We start from the raw sequence: 26,542 nt of genomic DNA on the forward strand, positions 1-26,542 counted from the left end.
GAGAAAAATCTCGTTCAATTTATCGAGAATAATTTCACGAAGATGTAATAAAAGGTATAAAGATTTCTCAAATGTTGACAAAAATTTGGAATAAATTCTCACTGTTTCAGTTTCCCCCGTGGTCGTGTTGTAAAATTGGATCGTCTGTTCGGGCATGTTCACGTAGCGATGAACCACGCGAATGGGTCCGATCACTTCTTTGGCGCTGCCATCCTGCCACAGGCGCTGCAATCAACCAAGCAACAGTACATGAATATAGGATTGAGACGTAGCTGGAACAACGCAACGCGTGTTTACAGCCCGGTACGCATGAAACGCATATCCGCCTTGCTAGGTTAGAAACCAATCCTCCGTGTCTCTGCTTTATGATGCTAATATCTCCTCTCGAAACTGGTGGAGCCTCCGCTGACCGCGTCACGGGTCAAGACCATGCGAAACGTATGTTAATTAGACCCCTATTCTTGCGTCCGCGATTGTTCAACCGGGGAAAGTAGATGGCGCTACAGATCCTATAAATATTAATCTCAATGAACCACTTGAGATCCAATAAGACTGCGATCACGATATTTCTTTTAGGAAAAATATTGTTCGTTACGGAGAACAAACCAATTCTAATAGTGTCATAGTTTGACATTAAAATATAAACGTGGTAAAATAAGGTTAAGACGCGCCATGGACGATTCTTCCATTTCCTTTCGTCGATTTGTGTCGAGTTTCGAGCAGATACGAGATCTGACTTTCTTATCGAGAGACAAAGGGGATGAAAATTAATGAATGGGAAACGACAATAGGGTACTTCGCTTTCATCGCGATTACGATATTCGTCTCCGTTTCTCACTGCTCGTTTATCAATTTCTGACTAGGAAATCGCCGAAATTCAAGGATTTGGAACGTTTTCTCACCACTTCTTGCCACTTCGTCCGTTATGTATCGCTGTCGAAACATTCGAAACACTTTCTTACAGCCATTAACGTACATTCGAATATCGCAGAATTTTCACGAAGAAATTACACACCCGGTATAGAAAAATCGGTTCAATTATTTATACAAACACGATGAAAATTTCGTCCCGACACGCACGACGGATTTCCAAGTAAATTTCCTCCAAAAGGAATTTCCTTCGTGTAAAAAAAAAAAAAAATCCGTATTTCATCTTTTCGATTCATTTTCACTAAAAATGATTACCCACTCTGAACTCATAAACAATTGTATCCACGCGTAATCGATACGATCACCGTCCAAGTTCCAATTTTGCAAAATAAATTACAATCGCGCTGGAAAAATGATTCTAATTACCCTACCCGATAAACGTTTAGTCACCTCGTGATACAGTCTTACCGATTTCTGCGCAGCTTAAATACCACGTGGTAGAGCTTAACTCATAAGATACTGAACTGTACGAGAAACCCCACCGACACGTGCCTGACAAACTTTTAAACGATCACATCTGCACGCTATCGCTATCGGAAGGAATACCGATCGATCGTTCTATCCCTTGACATTAATCGTCGTCCATTTCCTTCGTGTTTCACCAACCCCCGTCGCTGACGCGAATCCCCTGCTATTAATAAAAGCTTCCTAGGTCCGATGTTCTTGACCGCGCGTGATTGCAGCGCGTTCGCTCGGCCTCGCGCGCCACGCACTACCACGTTTCCATGCGCACGACCGAGGGAAAGTGGCGGAAGGTAAGGTTGCGTGTGCACGGAGATGCGATCTCGGATACGGAACGACACGACGTGTATGGAACGAAGGAGATAGAGTTGCTGCGACAGACAGATGGGATAAGCGGTTTTGAATCAAGGGAGGGGGGAGGGCGACGCATCGAAAGGGAGAGAAATTTTAAACACGGCCGGAGGGTTGTGTTTCGACGTACCAGTTACGATCAATTATAGAAACGACTGGTACTATATGGGAGATGTACTGTCGTACTACTGGAAAGATACTGGGTTAAGAAGAGCATGCTTACGAATCTATGTATTTCGAGCGAAAAATGACGAATTATTTAGTCTTGAATTAACATCTGTGGTCTCACGCTTTTTCCAATGAGGTTGTTAAGAAAAACACGCTTACGAATCTACGGATTTCGAGCGAAAAATGACGAATTTATAGTCTTGAATTAACATCTGTGGTCTCACGCTTTTTACAATTAGGTTGTTAAGAGCACGCTTACGAGTCTATGTATTTCGAGCGAAAAATGACGAATTCTTTAGTCTTGAATTAACATCTGTGGTCTCACGCTTTTTCCAATGAGGTTGTTAAGAAAAACACGCTTACGAATCTACGGATATCGAGCGAAAAATGACGTATTTATAGTCTTGAATTAACATCTGTGGTCTCACGCTTTTTCCAATTAGGTTGTACGAATCGATGATCGCGGTGCTCTGTTATAGGATTTCAGAACAAAATTAACAGTAAATTGTATAATTTCATATATACGACGATTGTCAATAATAACTTTCAACCTTGGAATTTATACAATCTGTATATTTACGTAGATTCACGATACATCTAAATTAACGTAAATCTACGAATTTTTTTTGTAAGTACAAATTACAAGGTTAAAAATTACTATTCACAGTTACCTTACGTACAAAATTATACAAATTATTAGGTTATTCGTAAAGTCATTTGGTTTTTTTTGGTGAAAATGAAACACGATTTTTTTAGAGCGTACGAACATTTTATTAAACTATATATTCTCCATTTTGGAAAACGAAATGACTTTCCGAACAAGCCAATATTATTGATTTAATTCTGGAATCCTGTAACAAAGCGCTGTGGATTTACGGATTTTTAAAGACGAATGTACGAAATTCTACGGAATTTTGAGTTCGTTTTTACGAATTTTCATAAATTCAAGGTTGCATTACCTCAGAGTTAAATTCGTGTTACCTCGTCTCTTTCGTGGTAGACTTTTACAGGCTGGCTGGCTATAACACTGGCTGGCGTTACTAGAATAGGTGCGCAGAAACATTGCAACGAGAGCGAGAGAGACAGAGCAACAACGAGCGAGACTCGCATTAGGTGCCCTCGATGAACGACACTTTGAAACGATGCATGTGCAACAAGTGCTACGCAAAGGTGAACAGTGGTCGGGATGATTTCGTCGTTTGAATCAGGTGCAAACATTCTTGCTCGAAAGAGGCAATTACTTTCAATATGTTTTCATCGCCGGTAATTATGCGAATACCTATTTGCACAGCCAGAGTGATGCATCCGTAATGAAGTGGGAGCTGTCTCGTCCTTACGTTCACACGCGTTACAGTTATTGCGGTGGTATGATTTAAGTTTTCCATCGATCGACATTGAACCATTTACCGTCGTCTTATTCTCCGACAGCATTGAATCGAACAGTCACGGTTCTAGGAAAGATATCGTTCGTTCGTCTAACGATGCAGAACCTTCGATGACCGAGCACAATTCCACTTTTTCCAAGGATCGACTCGATTCGGTTACACAGTATCGTGAACCTGCTCGAGAAGATTTGACAAACATTTAATCCCAATTAAATTTATTGCCCAATATTTCTACAATTCGAATGGTGAATTCCACTCGCAAGTGTAACTTCGAGGAGTGTCCAAGGTAGGGGTGAGAATGACCCGATGGAATAAAGTTTTGAAAAATTCTATTTCATTGGGTAAATTGAGTTCCATGGTGGATGGTGCAAGGTCCGGGTGATACACGGATTTGGGTTACTGTGGGAATATTTGCTTTATGGGAAGATATTTGGCCAGAGACAACAAGCGCACGACAGAGTGGAAGATTGAACGCAGCGACGTAGATGGAACATAAATTTTTCTACTCCAATTTCGAGGTGGTAGCAACAGGTAAGTATCCGCTTGACGCCTTTCGCTCCCGCGAGACGTGTGAAAACTCTGCCCAGCATCGCGAGCTCTCCGAATAGAAAAAGAGTTCTCTGCAGTCGTTCGAGGAAGAAAACGACGACGACGTCGTCCTTGCGAGCACCGAGCGTGAATCGTGGCTCGTGATTCACTAAGACTCGGGTGGGTGTGGCGTTTTCTGGGAAGCGGCATAGAAGTAGCCTCGTACGGTTGCACTTTCCCACTCGATCAGTCGGATCGGCTGTCGATGCGGTTTTCATCGGATGTATCGCGTGACGTCGTGGTGATTCCCGACGAGAGAGAGAGAGAGCAAGAGAGAAAGAAGAGAGAGAGAGAGAGAGAGAGAGTCGTTTATTTCACGACTCTTTCGACATTTTCATCAATCTTGTCTTCCACTGTATTTCTCAGCGTCAGATTATCATACATAAACTTCCATGTACAGATTACTATACAGACTACCATAAATTAAGGTTGGATTTTAGTAGCGATATTTTAACTGCACCTCTCCTCTTGTACACTTATAAACTTCTTGTTCTATTTGTTTATTATTCGCGTATCTGTATCATTAAACCTGAATGATAAAGACGTTAGGTAAATGAATAGAAAAGTTTATTTGGGATCACTAGGCATTTTTTAATCTCGACCGAATTATCAGAAAGGACTGTCTCACTCTTGGAACGTGTGTAGTTTAAGCAGAATGAAGAGAATTTTGTTTGCTAAAGAAATAGAGGCACATATATATTCTGTTACACCATTGGTCCAAGGGTTCGATAAATTGGTTTTAGGGAGCTAGGAAAAATTTTTTGGGCAATGATATATGAATTAAACGACTTATAAGAGTCTAGACGTGTGTAATCGACGAGTGTAGGTTATCTTGAGCTGTCTGTGCTGAAATGTAGGGGGGGGGGGGGGAGTTGCTATACTCCCTAAAGCTTAAATCATCGAAGGGTGTTAACTGTCGATGAGGTTATTAAAACCTATCAAAGAATATATATATATATATATATATATATATATATATTGCTATCTTTTTATTATAACCTGTCAAAGAAGGACTAAAGTGTGTTAAGAAAATGATTACTTTTCTTATCGAGGTTATTCCACAGCAACTAGGATGTAAATAATACATTCTACAATATGCATTTCGGAGTATATAAAACTAACAAAAGTTTCTCAGTAGGATAAAAAATCCGTAAAAGCATCTTGCCTCCAATGCTAATATTGTATATAGGTCACAACTTAAAACCAATAGGGTGTGTCAATATTTGATAACACAGGCTTCGATCTCCGCTTCCACGAGCCACAAGTCCAATGTCCCTTGACGTACTCCATTCACGGTAGTCGAATACCTCGAATGTCATTTTTTGTTTCGTTCCATCTGATCAGCATCGGCAGAGATTAACACGCAACAAATTACCAGAGTCTAGATCGTACTATGTACGTGAACAGCTCGCCGCGTTCGCGGGCAAAAGATTTTCATGCGCGGAAGCAGAATCGTATCTCCTGAGATCCGAGATAAGCGACATAATGAGGCGAGATAGTAAGCGATTGCAAAGTCCTGCCTCAAGAGACGTGGGAACAGGAACGTGTAAACACGTGGATCACTATGCCGGTTCGGCTCGTTCCATTTTTTCCTCCCTCTCTACTTCTTGTCCTACCTGCCTCTCTTCGTACGACGTCCTATCCTTCGGTTCCGTGTCTCTTTGTTCCCTCGACAACGCCCGAGTGGTAATCGACCCTTGCACAAGCGGCAATACCGGGCCACGCTGTGTTCTTTTACGGTGGGATCAAATTGGCAGTGACAATTACTGCTCCTTTGAGGAATCTTGATGACCGTCGCATTTAGGGAGTACATACATAGTAATGCGTAGAGTGCATCGACGAGAGTACTATGGAACCTCGATAGATCTTGGTAGACACATCTACGATAAGTATAAATTCGATAGATGCAACTTTGGTAGACACATCTTCGATAAGTGCAATGTCGATAGGTGCAATCTTGATAGACACATCTTCGATAAGTACAATCTCGATAGATGCAATTTTGGTAGATACATCTTCGATAAGTACAAACTTGATAGATGCAATTTTGGCAGACACATCTTCGATAAGTGCAACGTCGATAGGTGCAATCTTGATAGACACATCTTCGATAAGTACAATCTCGATAGATGTAATTTTGGTAGACACATCTTCGATAAGTGCAACCTCGATAAATGCAATTTTGGTAGACACATCTTCGATAAGTACAAACTTGATAGATGCAATTTTGGCAGACACATCTTCGATAAGTGCAATGTCGATAGGTGCAATCTTGATAGACACATCTTCGATAAGTACAACCTTGATAGATGCAATTTTGGTAGACACATCTTCGATAAGTACAATCTCGATAGATGCAATTTTGGTAGACACATCTTCGATAAGTACGAACTCGATAAATGCAATTTTGGTAGACACATCTTCGATAAGTGCAACCTCGATGAATGTAATCTTGGTAGATACATCTTTGATAAATACAACTTCGATAAATGCAATGTTGATAGATACAATTCTGAATAAATGCAATCTAGAGAGATGCAATCTCTATCGTGGCAAATTCTATAAATTTCTGAAGATTCAACCTCGATAGATTCAATTACCGAAGATGCAAGATAAATGTTACCTATAGAGGTAATATAAATGTATTCACGCAATGTCAATATATGTAAGCTTAATAGATATCACCTCTATAGGTGTAACGTCTACAGATGTAATCTTAATAGATCTGAATACATATTATTTCTATAGATGCAACCACTGTAGACATAACCTCTCTATGGGTATAACCTCGATAGATACAACTTTTATTGATGCAAGTATTATATTATCGCTGCAACTTCTACAGATGTAGACTTCTGTAGATGCAATTCTCTATAGATGCAAACTTTATCTCGTTGTATTGTAATCATAAATTCTTTTGGGTCAGGTGGCTAACTTGTTAGTTAAGTTGGTCACTTGGTAACAAATAAAATTGAGAGTCTTTCGTTCGCGACACAATGTAGGTTAGTAAGAGATTAACGATTATACGTATGTACTATTAAGCGGGGAGCCTCGAGTCAATGGGACGCAATTTAAATTACTAATATGACCGTTGTCAGTAACTGTTTTCTATCCGCGGCACAAGGAACTTGCGCTTCATAGCTTGTTAGATATTGCTTATTGTAGTTAATTGTGTTTTCTACTCTAAAATAATTCATAAATGACTTTGAAATGCACTCTGAACTCAACAAACGCTGTATTTTCGAAATGTAAATCAATTAAATTGTTCGCTTAATTCGAACAGAACAATGTTAGGTCGATGCATAAACTGAATTATAATCTATACTAGCAAATTTTAGCTTCTCTCTGATTTCGAACCATTCAGAGATGTTTTCGAATTTCGATAATGGCAGAAATTCAAAACTCTGTCTTTATGCAATTATCGAGATTTTACTATAATTTGGTAAATATTATCAGAGCCATTTTAACGTTGCAATTATGCATCTGTCTTTGTCAGCAGTGTTATAAATCATTTTTGTACATTGCTCTTAAAGTATTCGGTAATCTCTCACTTGGTGATATCGAATATTAATTCTAGAGACGATAAAATTTTGTAGAAAAGTTAATTGCTTTTATTTTATTAGTAAAAAAAATTAATTTTAGAATGTTCAATTAATTCAGGTACGAATACAATGAAATTTTGGAAAAATGTTAATTGCTCTCATTTTATTACAAAAAAAATTAATTTTAGAAAGTTCAATCGATTTAAGTACGAATACAATGAAATCTCTGTTACCTTTGTGCGTCTAATTCACTCTGGATAATAAGTTCGCATGGGTCGAACCACTAGAAAACGGAAGTAATTTCCGAATTTCGTACACCTTAATTTTTTCGTACTTTCCGTGAAACTAGCCCGGTTGCGACATTCAAATTTAAGGTGTTCCTGTATGAATCACCCGGAAGTTACGAGACTCGCGGATCACGCTGTATCCGTCCGTCGCAAAATTGCTCGTAAATTCGGCGGCGGCGAGGTCGGATCATCGAAGTTAAACCGGCTAGGTGAGTTCGCCCCGTTGATTTGCGCAACTATGGCCCCCTTTCGCCACCGTGACGTTTGCGTAACTCTTCAATTATGTTTTAATTAGATGCGAGAAGAGTGTGCGTAACAATGTCCACTTTCCAGACCGTAGAAACCCGTAGTGTTTCGATTTAAGAGGAAAGCGTTACTATTTTTTCTTCCAACCGATAAACCGAGCATACGGGAGACACGTAAAGATTTACCACGATCGTTGGACACGTCCCTGTCGAACGTATTTATTCTTGGTCCACGTCGTGTCCGATGCGCCAGGAAACGGTAACGCGCGTGGCGGGTTAAAAAAAAAAAGGCAAATTGAAAAAGTCAGCTTCCTTCTGAGTTACGACACGGTTATTCAACCGTGCAAGTTTCACTCTCGTCTGCCCCGGAACACCGCGTGTGCGTGAAATCGAAATGCATTCGCGTTAGCTATTCAGAGGTTCCATCGTCCTACTGCTCCAGAATGACAAGCGCATCTGTTCCTTGACGTTGGTTTCTAGCGATCAGGAAGGAGACGCGATTCGAAATTTCGTTTCTCGTATGTTATGCACCGTACGATACGGTAACCGCGGAACCGTGTCCGCTAACTTCAGCACTGTCGAAGTTTGACGCAATGCTTTCCGTTTCTGTTCGGTTCATTGGATCGGGGAAGGGTTGTTGCGCGGCGTTGGTTTCCCAAGGACCAGAACCGGGAGTAGGATTTGCTTTCTAACGGACTCCCCGTGGCTGGGCTGTTTGTCAATAGAGCGATACTGTAGGACGAGAATATCGTGAATTCGCGACGAGCAAATTCGGTTCACCGGTTGACAAAAATGGCCTCGCACGAGCAAGGCCCAGATCTGGCAAACGGTACGTGTATCGGGGTGTGCCAAGGATACGCTAAGACATTTCTTCCCCACGTTTTGCAGCCGGAGTTCTCACACGATTGTATTGAAATGCCGCTCGTAAACAATGAGTTGCGTCACGGCTGTATCCGATTGACAGAGGCGTGACAGGAGGAGAGCAACCGAGAGAGAAGAAACAAGGGGAGAGGAGAACCTTCGAAGAGCCTTACGATTAGGAAAAGAGATATGGCTCGCGGCGCTGAAAATATCAATCCGACGGAAAACTTTTCCGTGGAAATCTCACCGGTGATCCACGATACGATAAAGGTGTTACATACGATGATTATGAGGCGCTCCAACGTATTATAGCGACTGTGGAAACGTCTCGGCTTAGTGTCCCCGGTGGGGTATCGGTGACCCATAGTGGATTATTTTATTCCACGCGCGGAGTTGCAAAGCATCTCACGATGTTATGTTCCACCATACGGAAATTATCGACACACGTAGGGATTGTACATTGGTGTCTTATGTAATAATTACGAAGCGTTTTGCGATACTGCGCACCACGCTGGCAAAATAATTAAGACACATTGAAATCTTTCCGTGGCTCGTCGATGCGATACAGATGTACCACGATTACGAAATCTTCTAAAATGTTGCGTACTTTGATCGAGGAAGTATGAATTTGAAGTAAAAATTTTTTCTGGACGATGGATGACCCATGTTGGATAAGTACAACGTGTACGATATTCTAAAGTGTCCCGTGCTGTTGTATTCCTCGAGAGCGAAAATATCGATATTAATATCAACGTAAATCGAAAGTTATACACGAGTCGCTTATAATCCACGATGAAGCAAGAGCAATCGTTTACTTTAGGTGTACGATGTTACAAAGTGTCCCGTGCTGCTGTATCCCTCAAAAGCGAAAATAACGATATTAATATCAACGTAAATCGAAAGTTATACACGAGTCGCTTATAATCCACGACGAAGCAAGAGCAATCGTTTACTTAATAAAGTCTTCTAAAATATTACGTCTCTGGAATTGAAAATTCTCCATGGGTCACCGATGACCCATAAAGGGTTGGAAGAAGAGAAGCATTGTACACGACGGTTACAAAGAAGTTTTATAAAGTACTCCCAACGAAAATATCGATTTTAATTAGAGATGCTTCATGGGTCATCAGTGACCCATGAAGAGTCGAAAGCAAAGAAGCATAGTACACGACGGTTACAAAGAAGTTTTTTAAACTACTCTCGACGAAAATATCGATTTTAATTGGAGATGCTTCATGGGTCATCAGTGACCCATGAAGAGTCGAAAGCAAAGAAGCATACTACACGACGGTTACAAAGAAGTTTTTTGAAGTACTCTCGATAAAACTATCGATTTTAATTAGAGACGCTCCATGGGTCATTGATGACCCATAAAGGGTTGGAACGAGAGGAGCATTGTACACGACAGTTACGAAGTTTTCTAAAGTACTCTCGATAAAACTATCGATTTTAATTAGAGATGCTTCATGGGTCATCAGTGACCCATGAAGAGTCGAGAGCAAAGAAGCATAGTACACGACGGTCACAAAGAAGTTTTTTAAAGTACTCTCGACGAAAATATCGATTTTAATTGGAGATGCTTCATGGGTCATCAGTGACCCATGAAGAGTCGAAAGCAAAGAAGCATAGTACACGACGGTTACAAAGAAGTTTTATAAAGTACTCTCGACGAAAATATCGATTTAAATTAGAGATGCTCCATGGGTCATTGATGACCCATAAAGGGTTGAAACAAGAGGAGCATTGTACACGACAGTTACGAAGTTTTCTAAAGTACTCTCGATAAAACTATCGATTTTAATTAGAGATGCTTCATGGGTCATCAGTGACCCATGAAGAGTCGAGAGCAAAGAAGCATAGTACACGACGGTTACAAAGAAGTTTTTTAAACTACTCTCGACGAAAATATCGATTTTAATTGGAGATGCTTCATGGGTCATCAGTGACCCATGAAGAGTCGAAAGCAAAGAAGCATAGTACACGACGGTTACAAAGAAGTTTTCTAAAGTACTCTCGACGAAAATATCGATTTAAATTAGAGATGCTCCATGGGTCATTGATGACCCATAAAGGGTTGGAACAAGAGGAGCATTGTACACGACAGTTACGAAGTTTTCCAAAGTACTCTCGATAAAACTATCGATTTTAATTAGAGACGCTCCATGGGTCATTGATGACCCATAAAGGGTTGGAAGAACAGAAGCATTGTACACGACAGTTACGGAGTTTTTTTTACAGTACTCTCGAGAAAACTATCGATTTAAATTGGAACTGCTCCATGGGTCACCGATGACCCATGTTGGACAAGCCCACCGCGTTAATATTACCAGTGGTTTCGTTGCTCGCACCTCTAGTGAAAATGTCAACTCGTATCGGATATCTTACCAATGATCCACGCGGAACCTGTTGAATGGAAGCTTGGAACTTCGACACGGACAACCAAGAGCCATTCCGAGCCGGAAGTTGGCGGCACGGTCTAGACACGCCCTAGCGTGGGAATGTATAGTCTTTTTCCGCGATCGTTCCTTCTGCCATTTCGAGTACACTGTATTAAGCCGGCGTCGCGACGACACGCGGTGAACGGGCGTCCGTAAAGCGTGTTGGAGCATTAGCGAGCTATCCGTCCGCTTTGGCATTACGGTCACGAGCCAACCTTTCACGGTTTCACGGCTGTTAGAATCGTAACAGAGGCGACTTCTGGGCCTCTTCCAGGTCCGAAGCAGCGCGTGCTTCGGGTCGTTAAAAGTTCCCTTTTAGAATCGGAAGGAAAACAACGGGGCGCGTTCGCGAGGATGCTTTCACTTCTCTTCAACGGTGTCCTGTGAAATGCGTTAGATCGAGGAACAGGAATGTATGCATCCTAACTGAACGAACTGTCACCGATGAAAATGGCTAACTTCTAACGATACACAAAATTGACGAGCAACTTTCCGGAACAAATTGTGGAAAATGATTTCGTTTAATTTTGCGCGCGAATTTCACTACCATAATAACGAAAACAGCATAGACAATAACGACTTCGATAAATATTAATATCGCGAGCAGAGCTGATCGCGTGAACTGTCCTCTATGTTTGGTTCGGTTAACGAATCAAATTCCGATTTGTCCGAAAGGTGAAATCTTTTTTCAGAAATATAAATCTCGATATATTTGACAAACTAGGAGACAGGACGTTAGAAGTTTCGAGCGATAGTTGGTGTTGAAAGAATGCCTGTCGAGACCCATCGCTTTGCCCACGGATTGGTTCGTGTAACAGGTAGTCTTCTTTAATGACCCTTTCACGCCATCTGACCATGAACATTATCTACTTTAACCGACTGTAAAGTGCGTCCTCGCGTCGACAAGGTCCTTCTTCAGGATTGAACGACTTCCAAGCGTTTCGCTTCAGTGAAATTAAAGAAAAAAAAAAGAGATCGGCTCTATTTGAAAGATCGTTGGTCCCCGATGGGACTAGTCCAAGGTTTGGTAACGTTGGTTATTATTTGCGCATTTTTACATCACATCGGTTGGATCTATGAAACAATTTCTCAAGAATTCTTTTCTTCAGTGTGTTTGCAATTTGCGAAGAAAAACCACTTTTAGACACGGTGTAAATACGGTGAATGGTAAATAATATTCGAACAAGTTGTGTATCGTTGTACCGTGCAATAACTTAATATCTGCTGTGATGATTATTTATAACCCGAATTTACGTCTTGAAACGACTTAACACTGTCGTTTGTAAATGATAAGTAACATTCGAAGGAGTTGTATATCGTTATACCGTGCAACGATCTAATATTTATTGGAATAATTATTTACCACCTGGATCCACATCGATCCTTCAACGACCACTCATCTCATAGAACTGTTGTTTCAAAATCAGGATGTTTGTTTTAAAAATACTCGCAAACACTCGAGGTCGTTTCGTACGTCAGAATTTGAAAGTCTCGTGACCCATGGAGGGACGTCACGCGACGAGGATACGCATCTTTATGCGAAGTCGCGAAGAAAATGCAAAAAATTGATCCCAATCTTGTCCGCGTTCTTATCCCTCCTACGTTTCAGGGGAATTGTTTTATCTTCGTTGATGAATCACCCCTCGAGGCAAGAATACTAATCTACTCGAACGAATCCTCTTTGAACCGTATCATTGTACGATACACAACTCCCTTTGTCGGTTCAACGTTTGATGGCGACCGGACCAGAAGTCCATTGAAACTGTATTTAAGGAAAACGAACGATCAGGACGGGGACCTTTGTAAAATCGTTGCAATTTTCATCACCTCGAGAAAAATACGACCGTGGCACAGTAAAACAGTCGACGCAACGAAGAATTTTGTAAAATTCAATTGCGTCTGCGTAACAAACATCGAAAGAAAATGTCGATAACGATTAATAAAACCGTCTGCGAAGGTGGTTAAACTTCGATTAACCGTTTGAACACGGACTTTGATTTATCTTTTTAGGTTAGTTATGTAAACGGTGTTGCCCTCTGATACGGACCGATAGAAAAGCAATTAAACGTAACGGAGTTTGTCGAATGGGGGGGAAAGGGGAAAACACAACCGATAAGGAGCTTCGTTTTCCTATATTGTCCGCTCTTGACCTAGATGGTCGCAATAAACGAGCGAAATCGTTGTTTTTGCATAACATGTGCGTCTCATAACGCGTGAGAGAATAGTGTCATTGGTTCAGGTGGACAAACGAGCATTGTTGGGGGTATTGTTGCGTCACTTGAGAAGTCATAGGCTACGCCTTTATGGAATAATATGCGTATAAACCTGGAATGCCTAAATTTATCGCGTAGAAAGGTTTAACGTTTATTATAAGATGGGATGGCTGATGGAGGACGGAAGAGGTTACATTGACAAATTCGAAGGCTACAGTTACGAATTATTTTAATGCGCGCAACTCGTATCCAAATTTGTGATCTACCTACCGGAAGCTACTTGCCTTTTAGACGACGTTCGATGATATATGACATACCAGCGATACAAAACCCGAAGCAGTTCATACATCGTTTCAAGTACCCAGGGGGTACGTGACAAAACTCATGTGAGGGTCTTCCCACGCGTTCACTATGTTTTCAAAACATTTAAAGAGAAGTCAGAACCCCCTGGGAACTGAGTAGTCCCCTCGAAAAGACTACCCAAACGTCGGTTAATGTGTAGGGTTGCGTAACCTGTTTTTGATCATCGTCCACGTTCAATTTGGATCATGGTGTTGACGTATCAATTTATGATAAGAGAAAGATACAACGAAGAGCAAAGTTACGAACGCAAATTATAAACGTTGTTGCGAAAATCTCATCCTTGACGCTTCGTACAACAAACGTTGTTGTGCTCTAGACCTGACCTCTTTCTGATCGATCTTACCCTTTGACGAAAAGGTGAACACGATATGATTCTAAGGTGTTGAGTAAAGGGCAAAAGGAAATGTTCTTTACGATCCCTCACTTTTTGAAGTATCAAAGTTGATACAGATTCAAGTAGCTCATCGAGGAGGACGAAGGCAACGAATTCGTGCTTCGTTTTTAGAGTTCACGAGTGCCCGAGGCGAGCAAGAAAAAGGTACGGGCATCATTAGCGTCTAAGGAATTATTTAGCCCGGTTTGCGATTACATCGAGTGTAACGTCGGTGTATCGTGTAAAGGTGTATTATCCATACACAGGAGTCATACAGGCGAGCTTTGTTCCGACTCTCCTAAATATTACGACACTTCCTAACGTAACAGAGGCAACCACGCCTCTCTCCGCGCGTTCGTTTTCTCGCCAAATTAATTTCTTCCCTCCCTACCAGGCATACGCGTCTCGAATGCGTACAGTGACTCGCAAAAGTATTGAAGACTGTCCGAAGGAACGAAAGTTATGTTAAAAATTCAAAATTAAGGTACTACAATGAAACAAAACTCCAAGAATCGTCGAAATAGTTTGTAAAAAGATGCGATAACTATTTTATAGATTTTGCACGCGTATGGTTGCAACTGAGATTTCTATCCGTCCTACGCCTATGAAAAAATTAGACTCAACATGGTACTTCAACGATTAAAGCTCTAAGAATCGTCGAAATAGTTTGTAAAAAGATGCGATAACTATTTTAATATTTCAATAACGTGTAGTTTATAGATTTTGCACGCATATGGTTGCAACTGAGATTTCTATCCGTCCTACGCCTATGAAAAAATTAGACTCAACATGGTACTTCAACGATTAAAGCTCTAAGAATCGTCGAAATAGTTTGTAAAAAGATGCGATAACTATTCTAAAATTTCAATAACGTGTAGTTTATAGATTTTGCACGCATATGGTTGCAACTGAGCTTTATGTGTCCTACGCCTATGAAAAAATTAGACTCAACATGGTACTTCAACGAACTAAAGCTCTAAGAATCGTCGAAATAGTTTGTAAAAAGATGCGATAACTATTCCAAAATTCCAATAAGGTATAGTTTATAGGTGTTGCACGCGTATGGTTGCAACTGAGCTTTGTATGCTTTCTACGCCTATGAAAAAATTAGATTCAATATGGTACTTCAACGAACTAAAGCTACAAGAATCGTCGAAATAGTTTGTAGAAAAATACGATCACTATTCTAAGATTCTATTAACCTTAACCCTTTCCAATCTCGACTCTATACTTGCAGCTGTATTTTGCGGTTGCATATTTACAGGTTGCTCCATGATGTCTTTACGTACCGTAGGATATCTGCAGTAGTTGCACGTAGGTGCATTTATATTCCGTAGTTGCGTTTTTGCGACAAAAAATGTAGTCCGTGTGCTCATGGACTTACCGCGATACATTGGAAGTGCCTTTAATCGCAGTTATACCCTTTGTAGAGATATTTGCGTACTTGTTTGTCGGTGTTGTATACGCACGATTGCAACTGAGCATTCTACGTGTTCTACGCTTATGTAAAAATTAGACTCAAAACGATACTTCAATGAACCAAAGCTCCAAGGATCGTCGAAATAGTTTCTAAAAATATACAATAATTACTCGAAAATTCCAACAACCCCTTAACCCCTTCCACTCCCGATTCTATATTCGCAGTTGTACTTTGCAGTTGCGTACTTCCAGATTGCTCTACGGTGTCTTTGCTGTCGAATATCTACAGTAACTATGCCTAGACGCATTTATATTCCGTACTTCCGACTTCGCGACAAAAAATATGTCCTATACTCGCGAACTAATTCGCGATGCATTAAAAATGCTATTAAACGCAATTAGAAATTTTGTGAAGATATTTGGGTACCTGTTCCCGATGTTACGCGCGCACAGTCGCAACTGTGCTTTCTACGTGTTCTACGCCCATGAAAAATTGGATCCAAGACGTCCTGGAACATAACTCTTGAATACTGACCGGAAGCTCCCGGAAAGCGAGCGAGCACGGTTCCTTTCGCTGGCAGTCGATCCGCTGAAAAAATCGGCACGTGGACAGACCCACGGCTGTCTGTCGGCTGTCTTCGCACAGGAAAAAGAAGAAACCGCGGGAGAGTGGGGGGAGGGGGCGGGGTACGCGGTAGGAGGACGAGAGCTTTTGCCCGGAACGGGATAGCCCGCTGGTGGGAGATAGATATAAGGCGATCGTCCCGGAATAACGACTATCAGTGAGTATCGCGCTGTTTTCGCATATACCAGTTAAACGGACCACCCTACGAGTCGAGCAACGATGCTGAAGGTACGATGTCCGTTTAACACCGGGGGATAAAAGGTCGTGTGCGTGCGTGGGCGCCGTTGGAGGAGTTTCGTTCCGTTTTTTGTGCCCGATGTTCGTCGCGGCAGCTTGGATTCCTCCACGGAACTTTTCTTTTTCGGGTTGAGTCGCGCTCGTTGTATTTCGCTGTTCTTCGAGCCAACGCGATTAACTTGTCTTTTCAACCAGCCGGACGAATTTGGTGTATTTGGTCACCAGGCAGGACCGGAATTTCCCTCCGATGGCTCGGCAAACACGCGATGGGGTTGTCCACGAAAGTTACATTCCCTCAGAGCTTGCCTCGATAAGTAACGAAAACATCCCGTGTCGTTAAACCAGGCACCATTTGGCAGAGCACGAATCATCTTTGATCCAATCTCGATCGACGTACAGTTACCATTGTCGCGGAGGGATTTTCTTCTCAGGGCAATAACAGTCTCTTGAAATTCAATCCGTACACGATTCCAGCAACCCGTACAGAACTAGGTACTCGTGACAGAGGTGTATGCAAACGTTTGTAGAGAACACTCTTCTGAAAAGGAATCCTTGGCAACTTAGTTTATACGTAGCTAAGAGTTACGTATCTACGTCAACATTTCTATTCACTCATTGCTTTCAATAATAATACACAAATTGTCCTCTATCACTCTCCTTGAAGGAATCAAAATTTGATTCTACGTTTAAGACCTAGTCATTCATACTCGATTCCAGCAACCCGTACAGAACTAGGTACTCGTGACAGAGGAATATGCGAACACCTGTAGAAAAACACTCTTCTGAAAAAGAATCCTTGGCAACTTAGTCCACACCTAGCTAAGAGCTACGTATCTACTTCAACACTTCTATTCACTCATTGCTTTCAATAATAATACACAAATTGTCCTCTGTCTCTCTTGTTGAAGGAATCAAAAGAGTTCCTTAAAATTTGATCTACGTTCAAGACCTGGTCATAAACCCTTAGAACGTTTCTGCATCTAGAGGATAATCTTTGACTAAAGAATCCTTGGTAAACACGTGCCCGAGACCTAGGTATCTACGTTAACGTTTCTATCCGTGTATCGATGTTAATTGCGATACATCGACTAGCCGAAAGGTTCTCGTTTAGACGACACGTATAGAAAATCACAATCCTGAGAGCTAGTTCTTTTGTCGAACGAACGATACCCTCGTCGATGGACAAAACGATCAGAGTCTCGTTTGCCTGACCCTGGAATCCCCACAACGCAGTATCGCGGTGGTGAGTTCTGACCACTTCCGCGGATTCGTATTAGTTTACGGCGCAAGGTCGGCGTGAAAGTGAAAAGGGACACTTGCCTCTGGAGAAGACACACGGGCGATTCAAACACGAGACAAGTGACGCGGAAAGACGAAACGCGAGAAACTTTCTCGACGCGTTCGACGACTTCGGCTTTCCGTTCATCGAACTCCTCCTATCTCTGATAAATTATCAACCACCCTGTCGAATCGTTGTTCGGGATTTGAAACTCGATAAATCATTTCGATCAGTTACTTGCTGTAGCCTAGGGACAAGGTCAGAAGGTATTTTATTGATTTCTTTGCGATAAAAGTTCTCCGAGCAAATGACCCAATTTGAGTCAGACCTAGAATGTTTGATAGTCTGTACTATTAGACAAGTCTTTAGTCAAACATTTTAATTGTGCAACAAGGATACACTGTATAGATATCATTGTAACGTACATTGGTTGATGGTTCTGCGATTACACAGTCGGTTTGGATCAGGTTTCACCCTACTTAAATCAACGTTGCACTAGGACATTGTTAAATTTGGTTTAAACTTGTGCAAGGTCTAGACTAGATCAAGGTTAGATATTTGTTGGGATTCAATTGGATTAGAACAGGGCTAGATTAAGCTTGGTTGGAGCGGTGTGTACTATTCATAATCCTAAGTTAAGTTCAATTGGTAGAAATAGAGTCTAGGTTAGATCGAGTCGAAGAGTATACCAAGTTTAGGTTTGGTCTTGTACGTGATTGAAATTATTGCGGGCGTTGGTTGAAGTGTGTCAAGAACGAGTTTATGAGTGTCAGGAGTCAGTTAGATTATATCGTACCGTTAGAATCCTCACCTATTGAGGGTACCACATGATTCATTCATTTGGTACTTGTAATTAAATTTCAACCAAGAGCTAATTATACTTACATGATAATAGCCGAGTAACTGTTCGTTTGTTCTGTTTAAAGTGTAACAGAGAAGATTGTTTCACAATAATGGCTGTTGATAGGTTCGTAGAAACGGGACGAAGGTAACCAAATCATTTATCTTCGATAGTTTTTACATTTTTCTAAAGAACAGGTCATTCTTTAAGTGAACGATAAAAGATGACGGATCGTTATTATAAAACTTGCGTTTATATTACCTGTATTAGACGGCGAACTGCTCGCTATAATATCCTGTACTTTATGACCAACCCTCCCATACCTTTGATATACTGGCTGTGCGTGGTATCTTTAAGGAAAGGCTGGTAAAGTGAGCTTCAACGAGGGAAAATCTCGGTTAACAGGAAATCGATACCGTGTCGATTCTTTTTATTGCAAAGCTTGTATGCTTAGTCGCCTACTTGAAACTCTCCGGGGTCTCCTCAGAAATTCATAGATATCTAAAAATCTCGTTCAAGAGATATTTGTTAGATATTAATTGGAAATGTATACGATAGTCATCTTCGAATACAACGGGGAGAGAGAATTCCCTAATAATTAGGGCGATGTTAGAACTAAGTTGATCTGTATTGATAAAGTTGAGGTAAATTTTTAGACATCGATTAGCGATGTAAATGTTAGCCATATTTGAATTTTAAACTCAGAGAGAAAGAATCCTTCGATGATTAAAACAATGCTAGGGATTGAACAGGTGAACTGGTTAGGTTCACGTTAGAGAGGGATCTCTCCTAGAATTTTCGTCAAATTTTCATGTCAGATCAAAGTAAAAATTCTTCCCTTACTTAATTTGCGGTTGACGTATTCTACCATTGTTTCGATTTCGTGAAAAAGCAACCCAAATTCTGTTAACTGGTTCAGGATCAGCTACTCCCGTCCTGCCTTTGATATGCTTGGTCAACTAACATTAGGTTTAGGATAGAAGCGGTATACGGAATATCACGGCTCAAATTCATCCAATTTCTTGTCCCTTTGCGACAGTTCGTTGAATCGAGTCTAAATTGAGTATTCGAATTTCAGATTTTGTGTTTGGTTTGCGTAACGGTTGCGTACTGCAACGCCGTGGTTCTGAGCGGTTACAACGGAGGCCATGGGATTTCTTACGCCGATTATGAGGGCCTAGACGCATACTCGGGAGTCGCTGACTACGAAGGGCACGCGGTACTGCCGACAGTGGCGGTTCCGGTTCACGCGGTTTCCGCTGCACCGGTACACGTCGCCACATCCCTCAATCACGGAACTCACGGTTACGACCATCACACTGATCACGATCACGATTACTACGTAAGTGTTCAACAGTGTCTACATTAGTTTTATCGTCCCTATCAGTGGTATCCAATGTGAACGATTTTGCCACTTACAAGATGTTGTCATTTAAAGATGGACGTAGCTGTCGCTGGAGATGTGATAGTACTTTTAAATATTCTTTTTTTACGAATTTTCAATTATATATTTTCTGTTCACGATTAAAATTACCATGTAAGTGTTTAATAGCGCTAGTAACGATTGTCTCTATTATTTTTATCGTTCCTATCGGTGATATATGATAATTTGTACAGAGTGGACAATTTCACCACTTAGATGGCGCTGTTGTCATTTGAAGGAAAACCGTATTTGTCGCTAAAGATGTGACAGTACTTTTAAATATTTTTTTTTACGAATTTTCAATTATATATTTTCTGTTCACGATCACAATTACCACGTAATTGTTTAATAACGCCAGTAACGATCGTCTCTATTATTTTTACCGTTTCTATCAGATTATATCCATTGGATATTGATATCCAAAATGGACAATTTCACCACTTAGATGGCGCTGTTGTCGTTTGAAGGAGAACCGTAGTTGTCGATGGAGACGTGATAATACTTTTAAATATTCTTTTTTACGAACTGTCAACTATATATTTTCCGTTCACAATCACAATTACCACGTAAGTGTTTAATAGTTCCAGTAACGATCATCTCTATTATTTTTATCGTTCTTATCAGTGGTATATGATGATTTGTACAAAGTGGACAATTTCACCACTCAGATGGCGCTGTCGTCATTTGAAGGAGGACCGTAGTTATCGCTGGAGACGTGCCAGTACTTTAAAATATTCGTTTTTACGAATTTTCAACAATAAATTTTCATTCGGTTACAATATTATTTTTATAAATTAGGATATACTGACAATCAGCTTGTAAAACCATGGGTACCGTAGATGAAAATCCTTTGCGGAACAATGATATACATTACGTAGATTTCTATCCTGATTAACATTTGTTGCAATTTAAACAGTAAAATTTTAGAAAAACGTCCGTTCTACGAACTTGATAAGATTACGTCAGAATTAAATTGCGATCGATGCGTTGCAAATTGGCCAACAATTGCACGTAATGATTGTCAACCATGAAACACGGATTGTCTTAGAGTCAATTTGCATTCGAAATAGTGTTCCGTGTCGCTCGTAAGTATTAGTCTGGAGCACGAGCATCGGGTGTGACTTCAGTTTCAACCGTATCACCTATGCTTTAATTAAAATTCCCGACTGTGAAAAGTAGTGCTCGGTATAAGAATTTCTTCCGCGATGTATCTCATTGCAGTTGTTTCCGCGACGCTCCTCGTCGTCACTTTCTCGCGATGTCTGTTCGTTACGATCGCTTTAATATTGCGCCTGGGTCTTCGTTACGTGAATAGTTCGAACATTTTCACGTGGGATAAAACATCAATTGAACGACTTAAAACGTCCAACACTTCTAGTAATCTGATCTACAAGATTGAATCATTTTCTCCCGCGACTCGCTCCTATACGAAGTATGTTGATACACACTTTATTAGCGAATTGTGCAACAGACTATTAATTTACTCACAAAAAGTTGGGACTTTTGTTTTGAAACTAAGGGAAAAAAAAATTATTTACATTATTCATTGTATCATTATTACAGCACCAGCAATGAATTTGTGAGGTTTTTCCAATGAAAATGAGTCCAAACACGACCTAACTCGGATTACTTTCAGTTACACGTGTTCGGGGCCACGTGATCACAGAATTAAAAAATAATTAAAATTGCGTTTTAAACGTATTAAAAGTAGTTCGAATCGTATCGTGTTTGTACTCATTTTAATCGGATAAATTTCACCAATACGTTGATCATACTGTCGTGAATAATTAACGAAAGCTAAGATCGAAAATAATCAACGAGGACAAAAGTTACAGACGATACTATGTATGAATATCTTATAATGAAATATAGGTTTTGTCCTCCAAGTTGTTATTTTGCCCAACAGAGACACTTTCCTTTTCTGTGTTTCAGGCACACCCTAAATACACGTTCAACTACGGTGTGCACGATCCCCACACAGGAGACGTGAAGACTCAACACGAGGTCCGCGATGGCGATGTCGTCCATGGATCTTATAGCGTAAACGAGCCCGACGGAAGTGTCAGGATCGTCGAGTACACAGCCGATGATCACAATGGCTTCAACGCGATAGTGAAGAAAGTTGGCCCGGCAGTGCACCCTAAACCCATTCACGTGGCGAAGTACGTGTCGCCAGCGTATTACAACAGCTACGACGATTATGAGAAACACTACTAATCGTGTGGATGGGTTACGATGATTAGCAGAAACAGGATCAGCGACGATTCACTTCCACGTTGATGATCGAACGAGGATATGTCGCGTTCCAAGCGATCGGCACTGAATATCGTAAACAGATATACCAGTTTAGCTAATCCTGGAGTGCCTGTTCCTAAACAATTAGTCTAGTAGTCGATCATCCACGTGCCGGAAACTTTTCGACTCGTCGCGATGGAATTCTCGAGTTCAGTTTTCTTAAGAATCTTTGAGAATTTTTACTCCATTAAAAATTGAAGATTCATCTTCAAAAGAATCTTCGAGAATTTTTACTCCATTGAAAATTGAAGGTTCGTCTTTAAAAGAATCTTTGAGAATTTTTACTCTATTGAAAATTGAAGGTTCGTCTTCAAAAGAATCTTTGAGAATTTTTACTTTATTAAAAATTGAAGGTTCGTCTTCAAAAGAATCTTTGAGAATTTTTACTCCATTTGGTTGTCGTAGTTGTGTCTATTCTAGATCCAGCGTTATGTACAAAGTGTTTCGATGGAACCCCATTTGATAAACGAGAAAGGAATTCTCGAATCTCGGTGCAAGTTTCGTTCGAAATCGTTTCATTTAATTTTTAATGTCGGAATCGTCCGATCGTCACTGGCCCAACCTGTGTGTCAGATAGGTATACAAACAATTGCGCGAAATATATAAACGCGGCTGTTCCATGCCAGCTGGAAAACGCGTTGCACGAAGAAATGTTTATTCGTGGAAATAATTCTCACGCGCACACTTATGATTCCTCGAAATCGAGACTAAGATTGTTAAGCGAATATGTAGACAAGCGTTTACTGTTCCTTTAATAGTAGAAAGTGCGATCGCTTCGGGGAGAGAAAAACTGCTCGGGTACCTGAAAATTACTGAAAAGCCGGATTGAGAACTTTCCACCATCGTGTTCGAATGGAACGGTCGCAGAAATCTAGCGCCATTTTTTTTTTTTGCTGGACAAACGGTAGACGCGTCTTTAAGATGAGAATGCACATTTAGAAGGTTTCACGGAGATTGTAGTTGTCAGAGGTTGAAGAAACCCGGATAGAATCTGAATTTAGCAAGTTTTTCTAGTTAATCTTGCGACGATTTGAGGTTAGAGTTACCAGATTAGGGATTAGAAAGGATCAGGATAGAAAATTACATTAGCATGTTTGCTAGATATATCAGAGATCGGTTATATCGGATCATTGATTGAATAAACCAGAGCAGAATCTGAGCGTAGCAATGTTTGCAATTATTAGAGGTTAGAATTGGCAGATTTGGGATTAAAGAAACCAGAACAGGAACCGAACTTGGCAATTTTCCTGGCTAAGATAATGATATCGGTAGTTTGAATTATTGGAGTACACGTTGTGGATATCAGAGCAGAATTTCACAGTTTCGCTGGTTAGAATTATTAGAGGTTAGAATTGGCAGATTTGGGTTTAAAGAAACCAGAACAGGAACGCAACTTGGCAATTTTTCTGGCTAAGATAATGATATCGGTAGTTTGAATTAATGGAGTACACGTTGTGGATATCAGAGCAGAGTTTAAGAATTTTGCTTGTTACGTTTGCAACTGTTGAGAACCATCAGATTAGGGATTGAAAAGGACATAATGCCACTTCTAGGAATCAACGAAACAGAAGCACAGCTGATCGTTCTACACGAATGGTACGCCGCGAGAGAACAACTCGAATCTATATTTCTTTTAATTATAAAGTATTAAATACACGTTTTCTGTAAATAGAAACTAAGCTTGTACTCAATAAAAGCGATTGTATAAAACGTTCCATGTCTTTGGTTGATCGAAGGAGGACACTTTCCTCCCTTAACTTGAGATTAATAATAAATTGAGTTATGTTATAGACACGGCCATGGGGCCGTGGATAAATTGTAGGGAAAACGATGTTAACTTTATTATCATCGACTTTAAAATTTAATTCTCTATTGGACGATGAAGGCAAAGTACAAGGTTACGTGTTCATCAAAAATTATAAATGACATCGTATTGAAGTCTTATGATTTATATGAAAATAATTAATACATATAAAAACGATCATATTTATGTATTAGTGGTAATAATTTGAAACAAAGAAACGAGTGTTGGGATACTTGAATTAATTTTACCTATAAAACCCTAGTTTCGAGTATTTTCTGTATCACTGTCCTCAAAGTATATTGTTTTTCTATAATTAAAGCTATTATAATAGATATCACCTAATGTTCTGGTATTTTCTTGATCGTCTCAACGTGTTACAAACCCGAGTTTCATAGATTAGGGGAATTTTTGCTCCGGAGATTTTGCACGTATAATTACGTAATGTAGAAGAAAAATGTCGGAGCAGTCATGTTATTAAAACTGCTACCAGACGAATATCACTAAAATTTTTGTTTACTACCAAATTACATTTGGGTTCACCTTATATTATGTAAAAAAATATATTACACTGCCATCGATCAATTGTTATTGATGTTAGACGATACATCGTGTTAAATTATCAATTTTTCGTAACATTGATACTTTTTAAAATTGCTTAAAATCGTTAGATTCGATATTTCAATACTTATCAGGCAAAACTGTCTACAAATGGTATAATCTATAAATATAATGTATATTTCGGACAAACGATTTCGATAAAATGAAAAATTTATCAATTTCACAAAAACGAACAAAATTAATTTTACCAATTAATATTATTTTTAGTATTGAACGATATTACTTTCTATTAGTAATATTAATTTGCTAGAAACGTTGAAAAGAATTAGTCGAACACGGAAGTAAGAACTTAGGAATCAGAAATCAGATATGGGGAAAAAATGCTGAGCACGCTGAACTGTTTACGGGAGGGACAGATGCTGTGGGTGTACGAGATTTCATTTCGACAACCCTACTTTCGTGATCTCGACCTTTCTCCCGTTTCGTTGACCTGTTTACGGAAATAGAATCCTTCCTCGGAGTTACGAACCTGAAGATGCTTTTTTTTTTTTGTTTTAACCTCGTTAAAACGCTCACCACGTTCGATCAGACTAACAAATCATTGTGATTGAGCATGGGTATCGTTGGAATTATTTTCAGGTGGCTTTATTATCCCCAGAATGACGTGTTTCTCTCTCTCAAGTAAATAAAGTCCACTAGATAATTCTATCTAGCCTCGTTATTAATAAACCAATAAAATAATCGCAACGAACACAATCGTGACTGCACTTGAAATTATGGCAGAAGTTTTTAACCACATTGAGATCTGTTACGAATTCTTCTGCGAAGGAACTCTCCTTTAAAAATACACCGGTATGTAAATTTGAAAAATGAAGTTCATAGATTGGATTAAACGGAGCAAATAAGGAAAATATACTTTGTACAACTGAGAATGTATACTGGATTCGATTTTCAGTTTATAATAATTCAGACGCTGATACTCGTCGAGATTAATAGACATTTTCATGAATTAGTTTGTTGATTACCAACAACAAGTATGTTTCAAATATGCTAAAATTAATTGACAATTCATTTCTTGTAAATATGTTTCAAGTATGTTCAAATTAATCGACAGTCCATTTTTTGTAAATATGTTTCAAGTATGTTCAAATTAATCAATAATTCATTTCTTGTAAGTATGTTTCAAGTATGTTCCAATTAATCGACAATTGATTTCTCGTAAACATGTATCAAAATATGTTCGAATTAATTGACAATTAATTTGAAATTTCGTTAACCCGTATACTTTTCCTTCTTCTTTAATCTGCATTGTTTTTCTAATCCCTCGAAATAATTCATCCGCCATTTCCCTTCCTTGTATTGTAATAATGAAATCTCTCCGAGGAATTTAGCAGATAAAGTCACGGATAAAAAAGAAAATCGTGGAAAAGCGACTTCCCTGCTCTCTGAACAATCAACGACCGAACCACCGACTGTTTAGTTTGTTTTTAATTAATCGCGCATTCACGAGCCGCATTACGATCCGCCACGTGCATAGTGCATTTATTTTACTATGTGCAGATCGCTATCTCAGCTCCTCGTGCCTACGATTTCGTTTGGAGCTTCGCCATGTGTGACTGCGTTTTTTCACGCTCTTGATTGCAATATCATTCATTAACAAACACCGTGTATTCTAATTACCGGTTTTCTCGACAAGGAAACGTACAAAACAGAACTTTTAACGCAATTAGCGATTCCCTCGTTGTCTCGTTATCATTGATCGCTATTTGTAGTTCGTCCACATTGAAATCGTCGCCGAATAAAGGATAAATAATTCAACGGGCTCGCGAAAGAGATTTCGTTATTTGGATTTTCG

General features: G+C 39.9%; 1 protein-coding gene across 2 annotated transcripts; it reads left to right on the top strand.

Annotated features, from left to right (window-relative positions):
- Nucleotides 1-38: 38 nt before the first annotated feature.
- Cpr6 (cuticular protein 6) lies at nt 39-24,033 on the top strand. Of its 2 annotated transcripts, none has more exons than XM_076326363.1 (3): nt 39-303; nt 19,686-19,949; nt 21,963-24,033. In XM_076326363.1, exons 1-3 carry the CDS (start codon nt 169-171, stop codon nt 22,245-22,247), a joined length of 684 nt encoding a protein of 227 aa, XP_076182478.1. In that variant the 5' UTR covers nt 39-168; the 3' UTR covers nt 22,248-24,033. The 2 variants fall into 2 exon arrangements, with proteins under 2 accessions (XP_076182478.1, XP_076182487.1); XM_076326372.1 differs by lacking the exon at nt 39-303 and adding an exon at nt 16,443-16,478.
- The last annotated feature ends 2,509 nt before the right edge of the window (nt 24,034-26,542 follow it).

This window comes from Ptiloglossa arizonensis, chromosome 1 (assembly GCF_051014685.1).
Source record: "Ptiloglossa arizonensis isolate GNS036 chromosome 1, iyPtiAriz1_principal, whole genome shotgun sequence".
Classification (NCBI taxonomy): domain Eukaryota; kingdom Metazoa; phylum Arthropoda; class Insecta; order Hymenoptera; family Colletidae; genus Ptiloglossa; species Ptiloglossa arizonensis.

What these genes read in the sequence shown, in the direction of transcription:
- Cpr6 (XM_076326363.1), top strand. Translation starts at nt 169, where the DNA reads ATGAACCACGCGAATGGGTCCGATCACTTCTTTGGCGCTGCCATCCTG. An exon ending in CAACGCGTGTTTACAGCCCG is followed by an intron (nt 304 to 19,685) that starts GTACGCATGAAA and finishes TTCGAATTTCAG; the next exon opens with ATTTTGTGTTTGGTTTGCGT. An exon ending in ATCACGATCACGATTACTAC is followed by an intron (nt 19,950 to 21,962) that starts GTAAGTGTTCAA and finishes TCTGTGTTTCAG; the next exon opens with GCACACCCTAAATACACGTT.